Below are 21,484 nucleotides of genomic sequence, written 5' to 3'. Positions count from 1 at the left end.
GAAGCCTCAGCCAGACCCTTTCCAAGAGCTGCTTACTTCTTCCTCATTAGGCTCAGGACAAGAAGAGAGTGGGCTAAGTTTTTCTCTTAGGTATACTCGCCCAACCTCAGGGGAGTGAGAGCTGAGTTTAGCCCTTATATTTAAGCCATATTCCTTGCTGCTGGCAGATGGTAGGCTGAGCCATACAAGTCACCAAAGCCATAATGTGGTTTACTTTCTGCCCATGGAACCTGATCTAAAGGGAACTGTTGTCATTAAGAATCCTATCTGAGGGTGTATTATATTAGACAATACCATCAACATCATGGCAAAAAGGACTACCCCAGAATAAAGGCTGGGTGAGCAATCTAATATAGCCCGAAGCAGCATGCACAGTACCGGAGCATGGGGCTCCGTTTGGTCCCTTGCCAAAGGTTGGGAAGGGTGTGGAAATGACACAGTCAGCTCCTGGGAGAAAGGGAATTGTTTGATCTACTGTACCAGTAGTCACTAGCTTTCCACAAGCCACTTACCAGTAGCACAGGTAGAGTTCTAGAGGGAACTGTGAGGTGCAAGTCCTCCGAACAGAGGGTTCTGTAGTTGGTGCTGAAATACCCAGCCCACCTTGCCCTCTTAAACTGTGAGGGTGCCATGGTGAGCCATGTGTGCTCCTGTGCTACCACTCTGCTGGTTTCAGTGGAGATACACCAGGGATCCCTTTGGCCCTATATTTTTGCAGATGAGAGATGTGATTGCATTGTCCTGAGAGGATGGATCTGTACCAGATACAAGACAAGATTAGCCCCTAATGATGCTCCACTTCCTTCTGGGTAGCAGTAATCTGAGAATTCTATCATAGCAGTGTCTTACTCAGCACTGCCTGGTAGTGACAGTTGTCACCATTCATCCCACTCGCTCTACTCACGCAAGCTTGCTTGGGTATTAAGCAGGGTCACAGGGTTTTGCTTTCCCATGGAGAGTCTCAGCCCAGCCCCCAAAAGACAAGTATCAACCTCTCAAAACTCACTTTCCCAGTTAGCACTAACTGGGCCCCTTGTCTGCAGGGAAGCCGAGGGCTGAATGGGCTAATAGAGGGGGTCCTTCCAGATCAGGGTCAAGGCTTGCTGTCAGGGCAGTAAGAGGATGCTGTCTTGGCCAAACAAAGTAGTTACTCGGTCATGTGATTTTGGCACATCTGGCAGTGACCCCAGCACATGTGGGCAAGTGCCACGCTCACTGCTTTGCTACAGTAATCAGTTGCTGCCAGGACCGGACACGGTTAACGAACCTCTTGTTGTTAAATTGTGTAGTCAATAGCGTGCCCACACTTGGGTCTGTTATGAAATAGACTCAGGAGTCCAGTAACCATTATCAGCCAGATTTATTGCTAAAAGCCAATACCGGAAAAATGGTTCAATACGATACCAATTTCTGGGATGCCGTATTGTTGTTAAATTCACCTTACATAGAAGGTATGCTCCCAGAGCTACATGTTTCAGCTGGTAGTATTTTTGGATGATTTTAGAGGTTACAAACCCCTTCACACTTCACTAAAACCCAAACATCACTTTGTCCCCATTCCTTAACTTGTTCTGTACCTTCTTTATCTTTGTTGTGGATACTAGCACTTCAGATACTGATCCAAGAAGGTATCTGTACCAGGGCAGAACATTAATGGATTTTGCCTTTGACAAGTTTGCTGTTTTCTAACTCCAAAGTGACTTCAGCTTTGCAAACTGTTATGGGATACTTAGCATAAGTGAACAGGATTATAGAAAGAAAAAGGCTGTTTTAGGCCATATAACTGCTAGAACTATATATATACAATATAATGTTATATTGATATTGTGTGCTTAATGCATATTAATACATCTGGTGTGAATAATGCATATTGATAATGTGATATATATATACCCCAGGGTATATATATATTAATTAGCCCCTTGTATATTGGTCAACACTGTCCTACAACTCCATCTGGTGTAGGCTTCCTCTCTTATAGAAGTGATAGCCTGCATTTGAATCCAGTCTTAGGGTTGTGGAAAAGTTGTATTTTGTTGCATTGTTTTTCAGGGCAGGGACTTCCTTTTCATCCTGTTTCTGTACAATGCCTAGCACAATGTGGCCCTGATCCATGATTGGGGCCTGTGTGCACTACCATGATAACAAATTTATTATTATACAATTATTAATAATAATAATGATGGTGATAATAGTAAAAAATCAGCTCCTGTGCCCACCCCTGGCAATTCTGCCTGGGCTTACTCAGTTCTCCTTTCCCTCTCTCCCCTGTAGAAGTTACACAAGTCAGTTTCTGGAAGCTGGTCCTCAGCGAATTGGTTCAAAGTATAAGAAGGTGATGTTTGTGGAATATGGGGATGGGACCTTTAAGAACCGCAAGATATCAGATCAACGTGACACAGGAATTCTGGGACCTGTCCTTAAAGGAGAAGTTGGGGATCAATTTACGGTAAGAAAAAAAGAGAGACGGCTTTCTGGTAAGAGGGATGGGAAGGGTAAACTCATTACTGATTTATTACTGTTCTTCTTCCTGGTTCTCTATTCATGCCTATGATCCAACACAGATTCTGTACTGAGTCCCTTGTAGTGGCTAGAGTCCACCAGAGAAGAGGACTTTCCTTCAATTGCTACTGAAATCTAGAGGTAAAAGCCTCATTGACTTCAGTGGAAATATACATGGGATGGATTTGGCCCAATGCTCTTGACTTGTCTTTAATGCAATCAGCTGTGCTTAGTAATCGTCCTAACCCATACATGGTACATGCCTCCCAACAGTTCTCTTCCTTCCTTCAGTCTTCTCCAGCTATGTGTGGATTGCACGGGTAATTTAGGATGTACAGTACCTGGGGGAGGCTGCTTTATATGCACAGTCTATCTCACTGTACCCTTTTATTAACCAGCTGCTTGACTTGTTTATCATTAGCAAGAGGCAGCGTGGGTTTCTGGTGAGAACAGGTTATGATTCAGCAGATTCTAGTTCTAGTCTCTTTGATTTGCTGTGTAGCTGACCGCAAGGAACTGAGGCCAAAGACTTCAAACTCGGGTGGCACTTATCTCCATATTTATTTGATTGGGCAGATGTTCAGAAACGCCACACACCCATTTGAGGTGGATGACAGTTGTGGGTGCTCAGCACCTCTGTGAATCAGGCCACTTATTCAAGTCTCTTATGAATTCAGTGTCCAATTATGGGAACCCATGTTTTAAAAAATCAGTCTCAGCCACTCTGGGGCTCACTTTTCCCATCTGTAAAATGGGTCTAAATAATATTTACCTACCCTCTAACAATTCTGCCATTTCCATGCTCTTCCATGGACGGACTGAAACTGGGACCTCAAAGAAAGTCAGGATCATAGCGTTTAAGGCCAGAAGAGACCCACTGGATCATCTAGTCTGACCTTCAGCCATCAGAGGCCACCAGCACCACCCAGCGCTCCCACACTAAACCTGACAACTGAAATGAGACCAAAGTATCACAGCCCACAGGAGACTAGACTGTTATGTGCCACAGACAGAGAACAGGAGGGACTGAGGTGCACCAGTGCCCGAGGCCCCCTGCAATAGCAAGGCAAAGTGTGCCTAAGACCAATCCAGAAAAGATGGAGACAATGCTGAAGATCATAGAATCATAGAGTATTAGGGTTGGAAGAGACCTCAGGAGGTCATCTAGTCCAATCCCTTGCTCAAAGCAGGAACGACACGAACTAAATCATCCCAGCCAAGGCTTTGTCAAGCCGGGCCTTAGAAACCTCTAAGGATGGAGATTCCACCTCCTCCCTAGGTAACCCATTCCAGTGCTTCACCACCCTCCTAGTGAAATAGTGTTTCCTAATAGCCAACCTAGACCTCTCCCACTGCAACTTGAGACCATTGCTTCTTGTTCTGTCACCTGCCACCACTGAGAACAGCCTAGCTCCATCCTCTTTGGAACCCCCCTTCAGGTAATTGAAGGCTGCTATGAAATTCCCCCTCACTCTTCTCTTCTGCAGACTAAACAAGCCCAGTTCATAGAATCGTAGAATATCACGGTTGAAAGGGACCTCAGGAGGTCATCTAGTCCAACCCACTTCTCAAAGCAGGATCGATCCCTGACTAAATCATCCCAGCCAGGGCTTTGTCAAGCCTGACCTTAAAAACTTCTAGGGAAGGAGATTCCACCACCTCCCTAGGTAACGCATTCCAATGTTTCACCACCCTCCTAGTGAAAAAGTTTTTCCTAATATCCAACCTAAACCTCCCCCACTGCAACTTGAGACCATTACTCCTTGTCCTGTCCTCTTCTACCACTGAGAATAGTCTACAACCATCCTCTCTGGAACCACCTCTCAGGTAGTTGAAAGCAGCTATCAAATCCCCCCTCATTCTTCTCTTCTGAAGACTAAACATCCCCAGTTCCCTCAGCCTCTCCTCATAAGTCATGTGTTCCAGTCCCCTAATCATTTTTGTTGCCCTCCGCTGGACTCTTTCCAATTTTTCCACATCCTTCTTGTAGTGTGGGGCCCAAAACTGGACACAGTACTCCAGATGAGGCCTCACCAATGTCGAATAGAGGGGAACGATCATGTCCCTCGATCTGCTGGCAATGCCCCTACTTATACATCCCAAAATGCCATTGGCCTTCTTGGCAACAAGGGCACACTGTTGACTCATATCCAACTTCTCGTCCACTGTAACCCCTAGGTCCTTTTCTGCAGAACTGCTGCCAAGCCATTCGGTCCGTAGTCTGTAGCGGTACATTGGATTCTTCCATCCTAAGTGCAGGACTCTGCACTTGTCCTTGTTGAACCTCATCAGATTTCTTTTGGCCCAATCCTCTCATTTGTCTAGGTCCCTCTGTATCCTATCCCTACCCTCCAGCGTATCTACCACTCCTCCCAGTTTAGTGTCATCTGCAAACTTGCTGAGGGTGCAATCCACACCATCCTCCAGATCATTTATGAAGATATTGAACAAAACCGGCCCCAGGACCTACCCCTGGGGTACTCCACTTGATACCGGCTGCCAACTAGACATGGAGCCATTGATCACTACCCATTGAGCCCGACAATCTAGCCAGCTTTCTATCCACCTTATAGTCCATTCATCCAGCCCATACTTCTTTAACTTGCTGGCAAGAACACTGTGGTAGACCGTGTCAAAAGCTTTGCTAAAGTCAAGGAACAACATGTCCACTGCTTTCCCTTCATCCACAGAGCCAGTTATCTTGTCATAGAAGGCAATTAGATTAGTCAGGCATGACTTGTCCTTGGTGAATCCATGCTGACTGTTCCTGATCACTTTCCTCTCCTCTAAGTGCTTCAGAATTGATTCCTTGAGGACCTGCTCCATGATTTTTCCAGGGACTGAGGTGAGGCTGACTGGCCTGTAGTTCCCAGGATCCTCCTTCTTCCCTTTTTTAAAGATGGGCACTACATTAGCCTTTTTCCAGACATCTGGGACCTCCCCCGATCGCCATGAGTTTTCAAAGATAATGGCCAATGGCTCTGCAATCACATCCACCAACTCCTTTAGCACTCTTGGATGCAGCGCATCCGGCCCCATGGACTTGTGCTCGTCCAGCTTTTCTAAATAGTCCCGAACCACTTCTTTCTCCACAGAGGGCTGGTCACCTCCTCCCCATGCTGTGCTGCCCAGTGCAGTAGTCTGGGAGCTGACCTTGTTCGTGAAGACAGAGGCAAAGAAAGCATTGAGTACATTAGCTTTTTCCACATCCCCTGTCACGAGGTTGCCTCCCTCATTCAGTAAGGGGCCCACAATTTCCTTGACTTTCTTCTTGTTGCTAACATACCTGAAGAAACCCTTCTTGTTACTCTTAACATCTCTTGGTAGCTCCAACTCCAGGTGTGATTTGGCCTTCCTGATTTCACTCCTGCAAGCCCGAGCAATATCTTTATACTCATCCCTGGTCATTTGTTCAATCTTCCACTTCTTGTAAGCTTTTTTTTTGTATTTAAGAGCAGCAAGGATTTCACTGTTAAGCCAATCTGGTCGCCTGCCATATTTACTATTCTTTCTACACGTCGGGATGGTTTGTCCCTGTAACCTCAATAAGGATTCTTTAAAATACAGCCAGCTCTCCTGGACTCCTTTCCCCCTCATGTTATTCTCCTAGGGGATCTTGCCCATCAGTTCCCTGAGGGAGTCAAAGTCTGCTTTTCTGAAGTCCAGGGTCTGTATTCTGCTGCTCTCCTTTCTTCCTTGTGTTAGGATCCTGAACTCGACCATTTCATGGTCACTGCCTCCCAGGTTCCCATCCACTTTTGCTTCCCCTACTAATTCTTCCCAGTTTGTGAGCAGCAGGTCAAGAAGAGTTCTGCCCCTAGTTGATTCCTCCAGCACTTGCACCAGGAAATTGTCCCCTACATTTTCCAAAAACTTCCTGGATTGCCTGTGCACTGCCGTATTGCTCTCCCAGCAGCTATCAGGGTGATTGAAGTCTCCCATGAGAACCAGGGCCTGCGATCTAGTAACTTCTGCGAGTTGCCAGAAGAAAGCCTCGTCCACCTCATCCCCCTGGTCTGGTGGTCTATAGTAGACTCCCACCATGACATCACCCTTGTTGCTCACACTTCTAAACTTAATCCAGAGACTCTCAGGTTTTTCTGCAGTTTCATACTTGAGCTCTGAGCAGTCATACTGCTCCCTTACATACAGTGCAACTCCCCCACCTTTTCTACCCTGCCTGTCCTTCCTGAACAGCTTATATCTCCATCCATGACAGTACTCCAGTCATGTGAGTTATCCCACCAAGTCTCTGTTATTCTAATCACATCATAATTCCTTGACTGTGCCAGGACTTCCAGTTCTCCCTGCTTGTTTCCCAGGCTTCGTGCATTTGTATATAGGCACTTGAGGTAACCTGCTGATCGCCCCTCTTTCTCAGTATGAGGCAGGAGCCCTCCCCTCTCACACGCTCCTGCCTCCTCCCTGTATCCCACTTCCCACTTACCTCAGAGCTTTGGTCTCCTTCTCCCGGTGAACCTAGTTTAAAGCCCTCCTCACTAGCTTAGCCAGCCTGCTTGCGAAGATGTTATTCCCTCTCTTCGTTAGGTGGAGCCCGTCTCTGCCTAGCACTCCTTCTTGGAACGCCATCCCATGGTCAAAGAATCCAAAGCCTTCTCTCCGACACCACCTGCGTAGCCATTCGTTGACTTCCATGATTCGACAGTCTCTACCCAGGCCTTTTCCTTCCACGGGGTGGATGGACGAGAACACCACTTGCACCTTAAACTCCTTTTTCCTTCTTCCCAGAGCCACGTAGTCCACAGTGATCCGCTCAAAGTCATTCTTGGCAGTATCATTGGTGCCTACGTGAAGAAGCAGGAAGGGGTAGCGATCCGAGGGCTTGATGAGTCTCGGCAGTCTCTCCGTCACATAGCCAATCTTAACTCCTGGCAAGCAGCAGACTTCTAGGTTTTCCCGATCGGGGCAGCAGATAGATGACTCAGTCCCCCTGAGGAGAGAGTCTCTGACCACCACCACCCGCCTCCTTCTCTTGGGAGCGGTGGTTGTGGAACCCCCAACCCTAGGACAGTGCATCTCATGCCTTCCAATCGGCGGAGTCTCTTTCTGCTCCCTTCCCTCAGACGTATCATCTGGTCCACTCTTCGCATTAGTACCTGTGGAGATAACATGAAAACGGTTACTTACCTCTATCTGCCCTGCTGGTACATAGACGTTCCCCTTTTTTCTTCTGGAGGTCACACGATGCCAAATTTCTTCACCATCCTTCTGTCCCCAATGTGCAGCCTACTCTGAATCTTCAGAACCTTGTGCCCGTAGAAGCCTATCCTGACATCCGTCCAGGAAATCTTCAGTTTCTCTTATGCACCGCAGGGTCAATACCTGTTGCTCCAGACCTTGAACCTTCTCTTCCAGTATGGAGACCAGCTTGCACTTTGTACAGACAAAGTCGCATCTGTCCTGTGGAAGAAAGACAAACATAGCACATCCAGTGCAGGTCACAACAGCTGAACACCCCCCATCCATGTTACCTTCCTTCTATGAGCTTCCTAAGGAGTTGTAGTAATTACTCAGAGAATCCGACAAGATGTAAGCCACAGTGGGCTCTCCCCAGGCAAATTCCTTTTGTTAACTGACAGGTTTCAGAGGAACAGCCGTGTTAGTCTGTATTCGCAAAAAGAAAAGGAGTACTTGTGGCACCTTAGAGACTAACCAATTTATTTGAGCATGAGCTTTCGTGAGCTACAGCTCACTTCATCAGATGTTTACCGTGGAAACTGCAGCAGACTTTATATACACACAGAAATCATGAAACAATACCTCCTCCCACCCCACTGTCCTGCTGGTAATAGCTTATCTAAAGTGATCAACAGGTGGGCCATTTCCAGCACAAAACCTGGATTTGTGCTGGAAATGGCCCACCTGTTGATCACTTTAGATAAGCTATTACCAGCAGGACAGTGGGGTGGGAGGAGGTATTGTTTCATGATTTCTGTGTGTATATAAAGTCTGCTGCAGTTTCCACGGTAAACATCTGATGAAGTGAGCTGTAGCTCACGAAAGCTCATGCTCAAATAAATTGGTTAGTCTCTAAGGTGCCACAAGTACTCCTTTTCTTTTTGTTAACTGCTCTGCTGTTCGCTGCTCAGCTGGTTCGCAACTGACTGGCTTTTTATGCAGTCAGGCCCACTTAAGGCTCACCTGGAACAAGGCACACCCAGTTCCCACCCTTTTCAAACAACCAATCAAGCACACAGCACACAGTCACACTGTCCTCACAACACTCAGATACTCACCAACACAGCCTCCTTAATGCAGCCCTTAGCGTACCTCCTCTCAGGCAGATCCCAGGCAAACTCCTTTTGTTACCTGTTAGTTCCCTCAGCCTCTCCTCGTAAGTCATGTGCCCCAGCACCCTGATCATTTTCATTGCCCTTCACTGGACTCTCTCCAATTTGTCCACATCCCTTCTGTAGTGGGGGGACCAAAACTGGACACAATACTTGAGGTGTGGCCTCACCAGTGCCGAATAGAGGGGAATAATCACTTCCCTCAATCTGCTGGCAATGCTCCTACTAATACAGCCCAATATGCCATTGGCCTTCTTGGCAACAAAGGCACACTGTTGACTCATATTCAGCTTCTCGTCCACTGTCACCCCAGGTCCTTTTCTGCAGAACTGCTGCTTAGCCAGTAGCCTGTAGCAGTGAATGGGATTATTCCTTCCTAAGTGCAGAACTCTGCACTTGTCCTTGTTGAACCTCATCAGATTTCTTTTGGCGCAATCCTCCAATTTGTCTAGGTCACTCTGGACCCTATCCCAACCCTCCAGCATATCTACCTCTGCCTCCAGCTTAGTGTCATTTGCGAACCTGCTGACGGTGCAATTAATCCCATCATCCAGATCATTAATAAAGATGTTGAACAAAACCGGCCCCAGGACCAACCCCTGGGGCACTCCACTTGATACCGGCTGCCAGCTAGACATTGAGCCGTTGATCACTACCCACTGAGCCTGACAATCTAGCCAGCTTTCTATCCACATTATAGTCCATTCATCCAATCCATACTTTTTTAACTTGCTGGCAAGAATATTGTGGGAGACCATATCAAAAGCTTGGCTAAAGTCAAGCTATATCACATCCACTGCTTTTCTCATATCCACAGAGCCAGTTATCTCATCGTAGAAGACAATCAGGTTGGTCAGGCATGACTTTCCCTTGGTGAATCCATGTTGATTGTTCCTGATCACCTTCCTGTCCTCTAAGTGCTTCAAAATGGATTCCTTGAGGACCTACTCCATGATTTTGCCGGGGACTGAAGTGAGGCTGACTGGCCTGTAGTTCCCCGGGTTCTCTTTTTTCTCTTTTTAAAATATGGGCACTATATTTGCCTTTTTCCAATCGTCCGGCACCTCCCCTGATCACCACGAAGTTTCAGAGATAGTGGCAATGGCTCTGCAATCACATCAGCCAACTCCCTCTGCACCCTTGGATGCATTAGATCTGGACCCATGGACTTGTGCAAGTCCAGCTTTTCTAAATAGTCCTTAACCTGTTCTTTCACCACTGAGGGCTGCTCACCTACTCCACATGCTGTGTTGCCCAGTGCAGCAGTCTGGGAACTGCTTTGTCTGTGAAGACGGAGGCAAAAAAATCATTAAGTACTTCAGCTTTTTCCATATCATCTGTCACTATGTTGCCTCCCCCACTCAGTAAGGGTCTCACACTTTCCCTGACCTTCTTCTTGTTGCTAACATACCTGTAGAAACCCTTCTTGTTACCCTTCACATCCCTTGCTAGCTGCAACTCCAGTTGTGCCTTGGCCTTCCTGATTACACCCCGGCATGCTCTAGCAATATTTTTATACTCTTCCCTAGTCATCTGTCCAAATTTCCACTTCTTGTAAGCTTCCTTTTTGAGTTTAAGCTCACCGAAGATTTCACTGTTAAGCCAATCTGGTCGCCTGCCATATTTCCTATTCTTTCTGCACATCAGGATGGTTTGTTCCTGCATCCTCAATAAGGCTTCTTTAAAATACAGTGAGCTCTCCTGGGCTCCTTGCCCCCTCATATTAGCCTCGCAGGGATCCTGCCCATCAGCTCCCTAAGGGAGTCATAGTCTGCTTTTCTGAAGTCCAGAGTCCGTATTTTGCTACTCTCCTTTCTTCCATTTTTCAGGATCCTGAACTCAACCATCTCATGGTCACTGCTGCCTAGGTTGCCACCCACTTCGACTTCCCCTACCAATTCTTCCCTGTTTGTAAGCAGCAGGTCAAGAGGAGCACAGTGTGACCTTGCACCCCATAATGCTTTGTAGAAATATGCTTATGAATGTAAATATAACATAACTGGAATATGTTTTATGCTACGTATGCCATGTAACATATCTCTGCAAAGGTTATGATCTACTGAATATATTCATCCTATTTGTATGTATGTATCATATTTTGTATTCATAGTTATGAATATTAGCTATGTACTGTGTACTTGTTTGTTTGTTTTAAGTAGCCTCAGTGAAGCATTTGCTCAGCTTCTTGAGTAAGTGCCCAATCAAGAAACACTTAAGCTGACAATAGACTTTGATAGATGCCAATCCACATCTGAGCTTTCCTGGGAACATTCCTGTAGAGAACTAAGTCATGCATGGACATGTGACTTGCCCAGGTGACTCCAAAATTCCATCTTGTAGAGGGGATTCTACACAGGGGGAAGGAGGGGGTTCCACCCACAAGAGAGAAACTATATAAAGCCCTGGGAGACCCCTCATTTTGTCTTCACCTGTCTCAAGAGATAGCCTCTCCATCCCCAAAGGATACCTGAAAGAAACTGGAACAAAGGACAGTAACCACAGGGGTGTGAGTGATTGCTGGACCCAGAGTAGAAGCAGACTAGTCTGTAAATGAAGCTTATTGGAACATCTAAGTGCAGGGTCCTGCACTTAGGATGGAAGAATCCAATGCACCGCTACAGACTAGGGACCGAATGGCTAGGCAGCAGTTCTGCGGAAAAGGACCTAGGGGTGACAGTGGACGAGAAGCTGGATATGAGTCAGCAGTGTGCCCTTGTTGCCAAGAAGGCCAATGGCATTTTGGGATGTATAAGTAGGGGCATAGCGAGCAGATCGAGGGACATGATCGTTCCCCTCTATTCGACATTGGTGAGGCCTCATCTGGAGTACTGTGTCCAGTTTTGGGCCCCACACTACAAGAAGGATGTGGATAAATTGGAGAGAGTCCAGCGAAGGGCAACAAAAATGATTAGGGGTCTAGAACACATGACTTATGAGGAGAGGCTGAGGGAACTGGGATTGTTTAGTCTGCAGAAGAGAAGAATGAGGGGGGATTTGATAGCTGCTTTCAACTACCTGAAAGGGGGTTCCAAAGAGGATGGCTCTAGACTGTTCTCAATGGTAGCAGATGACAGAACGAGGAGTAATGGTCTCAAGTTGCAGTGGGGGAGGTTTAGATTGGATATTAGGAAAAACTTTTTCACTAAGAGGGTGGTGAGGGTAACACTGGAATGCGTTACCTAGGGAGGTGGTAGAATCTCCTTCCTTAGAGGTTTTTAAGGTCAGGCTTGACAAAGCCCTGGCTGGGATGATTTAACTGGGAATTGATCCTGCTTTGAGCAGGGGGTTGGACTAGATGACCTTCAGGGGTCCCTTCCAACCCTGATATTCTATGATTCTATGGTCTCTGAGGGTGAGATTTCATCTGTAATCACTTTCTTACTGTATTAGGCTTAGACTTGTGTGTTTTATTTTATTTTGTTTGGTAATTCACTTTGTTCTGTCTGTTATTACTTGGAACCACTTAAATCCTGCTTTTTGTATTTAATAAAATCATATTAACTTATTAATTAACCCACAGTATGTATTAATACCTAGGGAGGGCAAACAGCTGTGCATATCTCTCTATCAGTGTTACAGAGGGCAAACAATTTATGAGTTTACCCTGTGTAAGCTTTATACAGGATAAAACGGATTTATTTGGAGTTTGGACCCCATTTGGAGTTGGGTATCTGAGTGCTGGAGACAGGAGCACTTCTTAAGCTATTTTCAGTTAAGCCTGCAGCTTTTGGGGAACGTAGTTCAGGCCTGGGTCTGTATTTGTAGCAGGCTAGCATGTCTAGCTCAAGCCAGGCAGGGCACTGAAGTCCCAAGCTGGCAGGGAAAACAGGCTCAGAAGTAGGCTAAGCACATCAGGTGGCAATCCCAAAGGGATTTCTGTGATACAACCCGTTACACATGGCCCCTAGTCAGTTCCTCCAGCACTTGTACCAGGAAGTTGTCCCCAGCACTCTCCAAAAACTTCCTGGATTGTCTGTGCACTGCTGTATTGTTCTCCCAGCAGATGTCAGCGTGATTGAAGTCCCCCATTAGAACCAGAGCCTGTGAATGACCACAAGGAAAGCTTTGAAGACATAGGGCTATAGACGCTAAGTGTTATTGTTGTGTGTTGTCATTTCAGATTGTGTTCAAGAATCTAGCAAGTCGGCCTTACAACATCTACCCTCATGGGCTCACCAGCATAAGTTCCTATCACCCAGTGAAGTCTTCTGAAGGTGAGATTGGCTGAGGAAGGACACTGGAATTTAGCAGAGCTGTTGGCAAAGATCACATACCTCAGAACAGGAGAGTTTTGTGAAGCCCTCAGTAAATGGGTTGTTTTACCTATTCGAAGTACTTGGGTACTTATGTCCTCTCAGACTGCATTAACTCTTGGGGAGAGACCCCTCTGCACTGTGGAACCCTCTCTTTCAGGGAGGTTTTGAGGACAGGGGCTGACAGGAGAGGTCCTGTTGATCAGGGAACTGAGGGTCAGCCAAAGGGGTCCAGGAGGCAGTGTGGAGTCCTCCCTCATGCAGATAGCTCTGGCCTCTCTAGGGCCCCCAAGATCTGAGAAGATCTGCATGTTCTGGAGTCCAGATCTCCTGCTGCTTCCAGTGAGAGGCCAACCCTGCCCGACAACGGCAGAATTCAGAGGAGGCTGTACAAAGGGAACCTCATGGGGTTTCCTTGCCTCTGCAGAAGTTCTGCAATGTACGATCATTCTATGGTCTCATGTTCCCTCATGATGCTTCCAGACAACAGAACCGATCCCTCTGCTGCTGTTCTTCATCAGTAGCAGAGGAATCACCGAGCCTCAGACATCCTTGTCTTTACACAGGATTTCTTTAGCATATCAGATCATCCAAGTCAGTATCCCCCTCTGGCTGTGGCCAGCAATGCTTCGTAGGAAGGAAATACCCACTGCTATAATTCACCTTCTAGTGAGCGATGCCGTATATGTGCACTGGGGGAATTCGTTCCCATCCCATGCACAGTGATCAGCATATGCCTTGTATATTTCACTTTCTCCTCATTCCCTGGGCATTTCATACTGACCAGCCCCTCCAAAAACCTTCCTGGAACCACACAGCTATAAAATGGGGTTTAAATGGTAGCTTAAAGCAAAGTCAACTAAATAAACTTGTGTAGTTCTAAAAGTGTTTTGAATGATCAATTGGCATTTATTACAACATTCCTTAACATAAAACACTGCTCTATTAGCAGTGGTGTAGTAAGGTAGTGACATGGCTGTCAGCTGCAGTGTTTTGAGCCATTGTTGTAGGATAATGCAATATTTTTATTATATAATCAATGCCTAGCTCTTTTCAGCAGTAGATCTCAAAGCATTTCACAGTTTTTAATGTATTTAGCCTCACACAGCTGTGTGAGGCAGGGCCATGCTATTATTCCCATTGTACTCATGGGAAACTGAGGCACTGAGCAACTTGCCCCAGGTCACACAGGAAATGTGGCAAAATTGAACCAAGGTCTCCCAAGCCCTTGGCTAGTGCCCTAGCTGCTGGACCATCTGACTGGGGACAATGACAATCACTAATCCTCCTCCTCCTGCCATTTTACTTAATACAACCACCCAGTTATGCCACCTTCCCAGTGACCAGTACTGAAATCAACAGGACTGCTTCGCAGTCAGATGCTGCTCAGTGGATTGGAATCTTATCTCATTTATACCAGTGTAAATCAGGAGTAATTGCATTGAAGTCAGCAGAGTAACACTGTTGTAAAATTAGTGTGAGGGTGGCAGAATCAGGCCCTTTGTGGCATCAGTGAAATTCTCCCTGGGCAGGAATCCTCCGTTCTGATGCTGCCAGGATGGGTGAGCTGGCCACACAAGCGCTCTCCTGCTCTGCTTTAATTTGGGGTTTCCCTCTGGTTCAACTTACCCTCCTGGTACTGCTTCTTGTTTTCCTCTGTGCAGTTGCTAGGTTACCACCTGGCCTTCCAACCACTGCTGGACTGCTGCCTGGTGGGAATCTTTGGGAGACACTGTTACTTAGGAACCATCGTGATTCTTGGGTAGGCATCATGCACTTCTGTCTCCCTCCTCTTTCTTCCTTAAGGATTAAAACTATCTAGGGCAACAATCGCAGTGCATGAACAAGATCCTCTGCTGCTGCTTCTAGCTGGGATGGGAACCTCCAAGAAAAGGAGAGGAACCAGTGGCTTCAGGTTTCATAAAACTAGATCAGATTTGCAAGCCCCCCCTTTTTTTCCCCCCTATGATTTAATTTAAGCTAGTGCCTTCCTCCAGGACAGCTAGGTTCTGTTCCCGGCTCAGCCACTGACTCACTGCGTGACTGTTGGCAAGTCACGTCCATGCTTGGTGGCTCCGTTTCCCCAGCTATAAATTTGGCAGAACACTCACCTATCTTTGTGGGATCTCTGCCTAATGATTGTTGTGCCATAATTTAAGGGTGATCAATTAAATCCAAGTTTTTCTAGCAAGTTGGGCTCTTAATTAGGAGTGGATGAGCCCCCTTCAGAAGCATATTGGGCATAAGCAATTGCCCTGAGGAGGTATCATCATGGTATTTATTTGATGTTAGCGTTTTCTGTCTTCTCGCCAAACTTCTTTTCTCACAGTTATTCTGTATTTGTTTGTCATTCTGCCCTTCTCTGCATCACTCTTCACCCTATCTATTCCCTTGCCATTTCACCTATAATCCCCACTCAGCAAGACACAACCCAGATAAATTTGAGTTCAGATCAGACTCAGCCCATGATACTCATAAGTGGTTTCAAAATTAGGCACAAACCTTCCCTTTCATCCCTGGCTCTGTTTGGCTCAGGCAAGTACTAGCACCTCCAGAGAAGTCTCCATACCTTCCCACCATATTGTACAGGCCTTTTGGGTTTGCAAATGTGGTCCTGATTCAGGAAAGCACCTAAGTGTGTGCTGAACTTTAAGTGCCCTTCCTGAAGGGGAATGCTCTGTTGGCTCATGGTCTTGGGCTGAAAGTGTTGCGGGATCAGGCTTTCTCATGAGATTTCAGGAGCTCTGATTGGGGTTGGGCCAGCAGTCCCCACAAAAGAAGCTCCAATCATGGAATCTAAGTACTGTTGCTTCTGGACCTAGATGCTTGTCCTTGACCTTCTGTTGCTTCTACAGGATGCTTGTATGATCTTGATTCCTACTTGACCCATTCAATCCCTTCCTTCCTGCAGCCCATTTTATAAGTAGGATTACCCCCTCCTCTGAATGAATGCTAATGAATTGCTTTTGGGGGTTGTCTGTTACTAGATAAAGATGTGAAGGATATACCTATTGAGCCTGGCCAGTCATTCAAGTACAGCTGGAAAGTGACGACTGAGGATGGGCCAGCTGGCTCAGATCCTCGTTGCCTGACCCATTTCTACTACAGCTCCATCAACCCAGTCCGAGACACGGCCTCGGGGCTCATCGGCCCCCTCTTGATCTGCTCTAAAGAATCGATGGATCAGAGAGGGAATCAGGTGAGCTCTTCCCTTTCTGCGTAACCACCTGCCATTGCGGAGGTGGGGGTGTGGCCAAAGTGTGCTGGAGTCCCATTCCTTGTCTGTCTGAGCTGCAGGACAGAGCCATTGCAGTGCGACATAGTGACACTGCACCACAGCTTCCCAACATTTGAATTTTCCCATGGTGATAATGCATCATTGCTTGCTAATTTTTCATCCTTAGGGACAGATCCCAAAGCCCTTATGTAGGCAAATCTCCCATTGGCTCACGTGGGAGATTTGCTTGGTTAAAGGGCTGCAGAATTTAGTCTTTACTTTCCATGACACCAATATTAATCAGAACTGACAAAACACGTGTCTGTCCCCTGGATTTCAGTGTAGACATATGGTTACCTGCTCTGAACAGCTGGTTCTGCTGTCAGGTGCCTGGTCATATATCCATATGATGGGTAACTTACATTACTAAGGGATGCCCTTATATTTGAGATCAGAGCTGAGGTTACAGAAATGCAGCAGCTGAGTTATATGAAATGATTCATATTGTAACTCACACCTATGCTCTCCTGCCACTGAAGGATCTCAATGATTCTGGAATAATAATCATAATAATCCCTAGCTCTTTTCATCCATAGATCTCAAAGCACTTTACAAAGGAGTCATGATCATTATCCCTGTTGCACAGATGGGGAAACTGAGACACAGGGAGGGGAAGTGACTTGCCCAACGTCACCCAGCAGGCCAGTGGCAGAGCTGGGAAAAGAACCCAGATCTCCTAAATTGCAGTCTAGTGCTCTGTCCACTAGACTGCACTGCCTGAGAGGAAACAGCCTCATAAGTGCATAGGTCACTAACATATCCATGGCACCAGGTGCATAGTAGTGTAACAGCAACATTAAGAGTGAGGGAGTGTATTATAAGGCATGACCACCCCATAGCACTTCCTTTTGCCCAAGCATGGCACTGCCAGCACTCCCTGCCTCAGTTTCCTTCCCTGAGGTGGATCTCCTCAGCTCTCCAACATAGGTCTATGCTGGAGATGTGGCTTGGCCCTCCAGCCGTGTCACAATGAACATGACCCCTTCCGGGGTAACAACAATCCAGCTAAAAGTCCCAACAAACAAAAAGGTTCTTCTGCCCTCCATGGGAGTCTTTTTAGCCTACCCTTTGCATCCTGGTCCCAGCCCCTTTCTGGGTTATTTTGGTGTCTTCCCTGCTCCAACAGAGGGCACTCGGTCCCAGGCTGGTGCCCCTGGAGAACCCGGCCTTCTGCAAACCCTGGCTCATGGCCATACCACTCCCTGGGATTGCACATCCCAGACTGAGCTCTGTCAACCCTTTGATGAGGCCCACTGTCACCTGGCCCCCTGCCCCCTCAGGCTGGGAAGCAGCAAATCCCTTATCGCACAGGTGGGGCTGGCCCCATCTCCCCAGAGTATCACACACCCTGTTCATGAGACAGAGGATTTGTTTTTGTTCTGGTCCTGTCTCTGTGGCCCTGAGCAAGGGCCCAGTCCTACAGAGTGCTGACCCCTTCAATGTCCTTTTAAGACACTGGGAGTTAAAATTAATGAGCTCTGACAACAAAATCTATTGACGTTTTCTTAAATCCCCAATACATATGGTCAGTGACAGGGCTTTTGGCTACTGCCAGGGTTTCGTTGGTGTCAGTGAAGGTAGAATTTGGCCCCAAAGGTTCAGATGTTTGCTTTGGATGAGCATCTAGCACATGTCTGCTCCTCCAGAGCCCACTCCTGGGCAAGGAGACTTGCAAGAACAAGCTTTCACGGTGCATTTCCAGTGCTTCTCTTTGGGTTGAGGCATGAGTTGTCCTTTCTGCAAAGAGCTTCTCCCAACCCTGATTGTAACATGAACACAAAGCAGCATCATGCTCAGCCTGGCTACTGTGGCTCACTCTGGAATCTACCATCTCTGAACTCACCTAATATAGCTGCTGCCTACATACTGTGAGGCTCTAGGTTGGAGTTTGGCAGCAGCCATATCCCGGCTACGTGCACGCACAGGACGTGCAGCCACAGGACTCCGCTAGCTGGCTGAGAGCGCTGTCATGCCCACTGGCTGAGGCAGCGAGGGGGCAGGCCAGAGCTGGAGTCAAATGTGTGCATGGTGATGGGGTAGCGGCAGGTCAGACTGCATCAGAGGTGGCCAGGACAATGGTCAGAGCTTTCTGGGGGTCAGTAGGCGAAAAAGCCAAGCCCCGTCACTGGGTCAGTGGGTTGGGGAGGTGAGGTCAGGCAAGGTAACAAGGCAGGGCTGGGAGAGGCAGCAAACAGCAGACAATGATATGTTGCTCAGACAGCTTCCTCTTCCTGTTGGGGCCTTTCTATAGTCCAGGTACCCAGTGAGAGTGCTCCTGTCCCTCCAATCAGGGGCCCGTAGGCCTTTAGCAATCAGGCTGTTGGTCAGGGAAGGGATTACATGCATTGCTGGGCACAACAGCTAAGGCTGCCACCTGGTGGGCCTGGGTGCAGTACCAACATCCTGCCCAGTCTTGGGTGGTAGTTGGCAGGCACACTGTGACCTCTGAGTATAAGTTTACATTCTGGCCAGAGCCATCCCAGATTATGAATAACCCCCTTCCTCTGTGATTCCCAGATGATGTCAGATGAGACGAGGTTTGTGCTGTTTTCGGTCTTTGATGAAAACCACAGCTGGTACCTGGCAGAAAACATACAGCGGTTCTGCACAGATGCAGCTATGGTGAACCCACAGGATCCTGAATTCTATGCTTCAAATGTTATGCACAGTGAGTATCCCAGGGTGGGAGCTGTAAGTGAAGGACTGAAGGAAAAAACAGCATTATCCATACATAAGGACCTATCTTATTTATTGGCTCAGCACAGTTATGGTAGATCAGTGTTAGCTGATACTAGCTAGCAATAGATGACCTGATCTTGGGTTCTTTCTTGATTGTAAGCTGGTCATGACTGTCCTGATCTGGGCTCCTTCTGGAGCGGGAATGTGATCAACACCTGGTTGTTGTCAGGGAGTGAACTGAAGTCTTAACTGTATTGTCACACCCAACTAAAATATAAAAGGTTAGCCGTCATGTGAGACCAAAGCACTGATAAAACTTCTCACACCCCATGTCTCTTCCAGGTATTAATGGGTACGTCTTTGACAACCTGCACCTGAAACTTTGCCTGCATCAAGTGGTGTACTGGTATGTCTTAAGTGTCGGTGCCCAGACAGACTTCCTGTCTGTTTTCTTCTCTGGAAACACCTTCAAACACAACATGGTCTTTAAGGACACGCTCACCCTCTTTCCACTTTCTGGAGAAACCGTCTTCATGAGCATGGAAAAGCCAGGTTAGTAACTTTAGTTGTTTTATAAATTACTTTGCCCAGCTGCTGTTTAATATATGTTGACAAAGACAGGTCAGCATGTTACAATAGGAGCATTTTACGTGTATGACTGTAGGGATCAGCTAGAAAAATAACCAGCTTTATTAAGAGAAAGAGAGATAAAAGAATCAAAACTCAACTGAAACTGCATGAGCAAGTAAATGGCAATTCCAGGTGCATCTGGTTCCTCACCCCCACTCACACTCCCCCTGCAACAGAGCTCTCCAGCTAGCTATCAAGTTACATCATCAGAACAAACTCTTACGGTGTGGCTATCTTACAGAAGTTTGCCACGTTTGAACATGGTTGTGAAGAATCAGCCTTGCTGGCCTGATGCTGACCATGACCTGGTGCCCAGTGTATAGATGAAGAAAAATCATATTCAGTATTGTGTGCTACCCACAGTCAAATCCTACACATTATAGATTCAGAGAAGGACCTCATCTCCAGTTTGTGAAACCTTTCTTAGGTGTGACCTGTTCCAGAGAAATAAGAGAGCAGAGCTGAGAAATACAAGACACATTCACATTTTGTGCCTATTTTGGAAACTAACAAATGATGTGAAGAATGCTGAGATATGTAATGTTATTGTGAAGTTACCCCTATAAAAACTCTAAATTTAAAAAATAGTTAAACTTTTAAACTTTTTTTTTTTTTGAACAAGGAACTCAGAGTAATTCCCACAGTATTTTATTCAGGTGCCAGAGGCAGAAGCTGATTGGTCATTCCCAAAAGACTTTAAAAAAGCCACAATCTCTCTTTTGGCCACTCTGATTCCACCCTTATGGAATGCAACAAGCACCCTTGTCAAGTTATTGACTTGAACTGGGACCATATAGAACATGGTTGCAACCCAGCTCCTGTAGTGGCACCAAATCTTATATAAAGGGGGTCAAATGAGGTGTCTAAGACAAGGTTATGGTTTGCTGGTTATGATTATGCTGTCTATGTGTGTATCATTTTTGTAGTTAAAGTTATGAATATCGGCGCTATACTGTCTGTATTTCAAACTTGTGCTATGCTCCTGGGTGACACCCCAGATAAGTTGGTGTCAGTTCTGCCTAGCCTGCTTGATGTCCCATTAAGGACTATCAGCTATACAAGTGACCTATTGAGAGAAGACAGATATGCCTTGCAACTCAGCAAGGTATGCAGGGACATGCCTGTGGAGAGAACGCTGAGGTTTTTCCAGGCCATGTCATGGACAGCTTGTCTTTGGAACAAAGAAAGAAAGACTACATGGCAGCTGGCTCATATCCAGAAGGAGATGCTCTCTTCTTTGGAAAGCTGCTGCAGCTCCTCCATCTTGTCTTCAGTCCTGCTTCATACCTCTGGAGGAACTTTGCTACACTGAAGCTTTGAACCAAGGACTGAAAGACCCATCCAAGCTGTGGATGTTTTCCAGAGACTTGATTTGAACCTGCAGGTTATTCCATCACTGCTGCAAGCCTGAACCAAAAACTTTGCCATTACCCTATGTAGTTGATTCCATTTAACCAATTCTTGCTCTCATCTATATCTTTTTCCTTTTATAAATAAACCTTTAGATTTTAGATTCTAAAGGATTGGCAACAGCATGATTTGTGAGTAAGATCTGATTTGCATATTGATCTGGGTCAGGGGCTTGATCCTTTGGGATCAAGAGATCCTTTTTTCTTTTACTGGGGTATTGGTTTTCATAACCATTTGTCCCCATAACAAGTGGTACTGGTGGTGATACTGGGAAACTGGAGTGTCTAAGAGAATTGCTTGTGACACTTGTGGTTAGCCAGTGGGGTAAAACCAAGGTCTTCTCTGTTTGGCTGGTTTGGTTTTCCTTGGCTTGCATAGAAACCCCAGCCTTGGGCTGTAACTGCCCTGCTTTAAGCAATTTG

The 21,484-nt window shown here is 46.6% G+C and overlaps 1 protein-coding gene across 2 annotated transcripts in view; it reads left to right on the top strand.

Annotated features, from left to right (window-relative positions):
- The window catches only part of F8 (coagulation factor VIII), a 77,221-nt gene that overhangs the window by 20,590 nt on the left and 35,147 nt on the right, over window positions 1-21,484 (top strand). For both annotated transcript variants that reach the window (XM_073360566.2, XM_073360565.2), the window contains 5 exons: window positions 2,275-2,449; window positions 12,934-13,027; window positions 16,054-16,265; window positions 18,861-19,011; window positions 19,365-19,574. In XM_073360566.2, coding sequence (XP_073216667.2) covers window positions 2,275-2,449; window positions 12,934-13,027; window positions 16,054-16,265; window positions 18,861-19,011; window positions 19,365-19,574 — 842 coding nt within the window. The remainder of the gene's footprint in view (window positions 1-2,274; window positions 2,450-12,933; window positions 13,028-16,053; window positions 16,266-18,860; window positions 19,012-19,364; window positions 19,575-21,484) is intronic.

This window comes from Lepidochelys kempii, chromosome 9 (assembly GCF_965140285.1).
Source record: "Lepidochelys kempii isolate rLepKem1 chromosome 9, rLepKem1.hap1, whole genome shotgun sequence".
Lineage (NCBI taxonomy): Eukaryota > Metazoa > Chordata > Testudines > Cheloniidae > Lepidochelys > Lepidochelys kempii.
The sequence above is the reverse complement of the archived record's forward strand: the minus strand, read 5'-3'. Positions and strand labels throughout refer to the sequence as shown.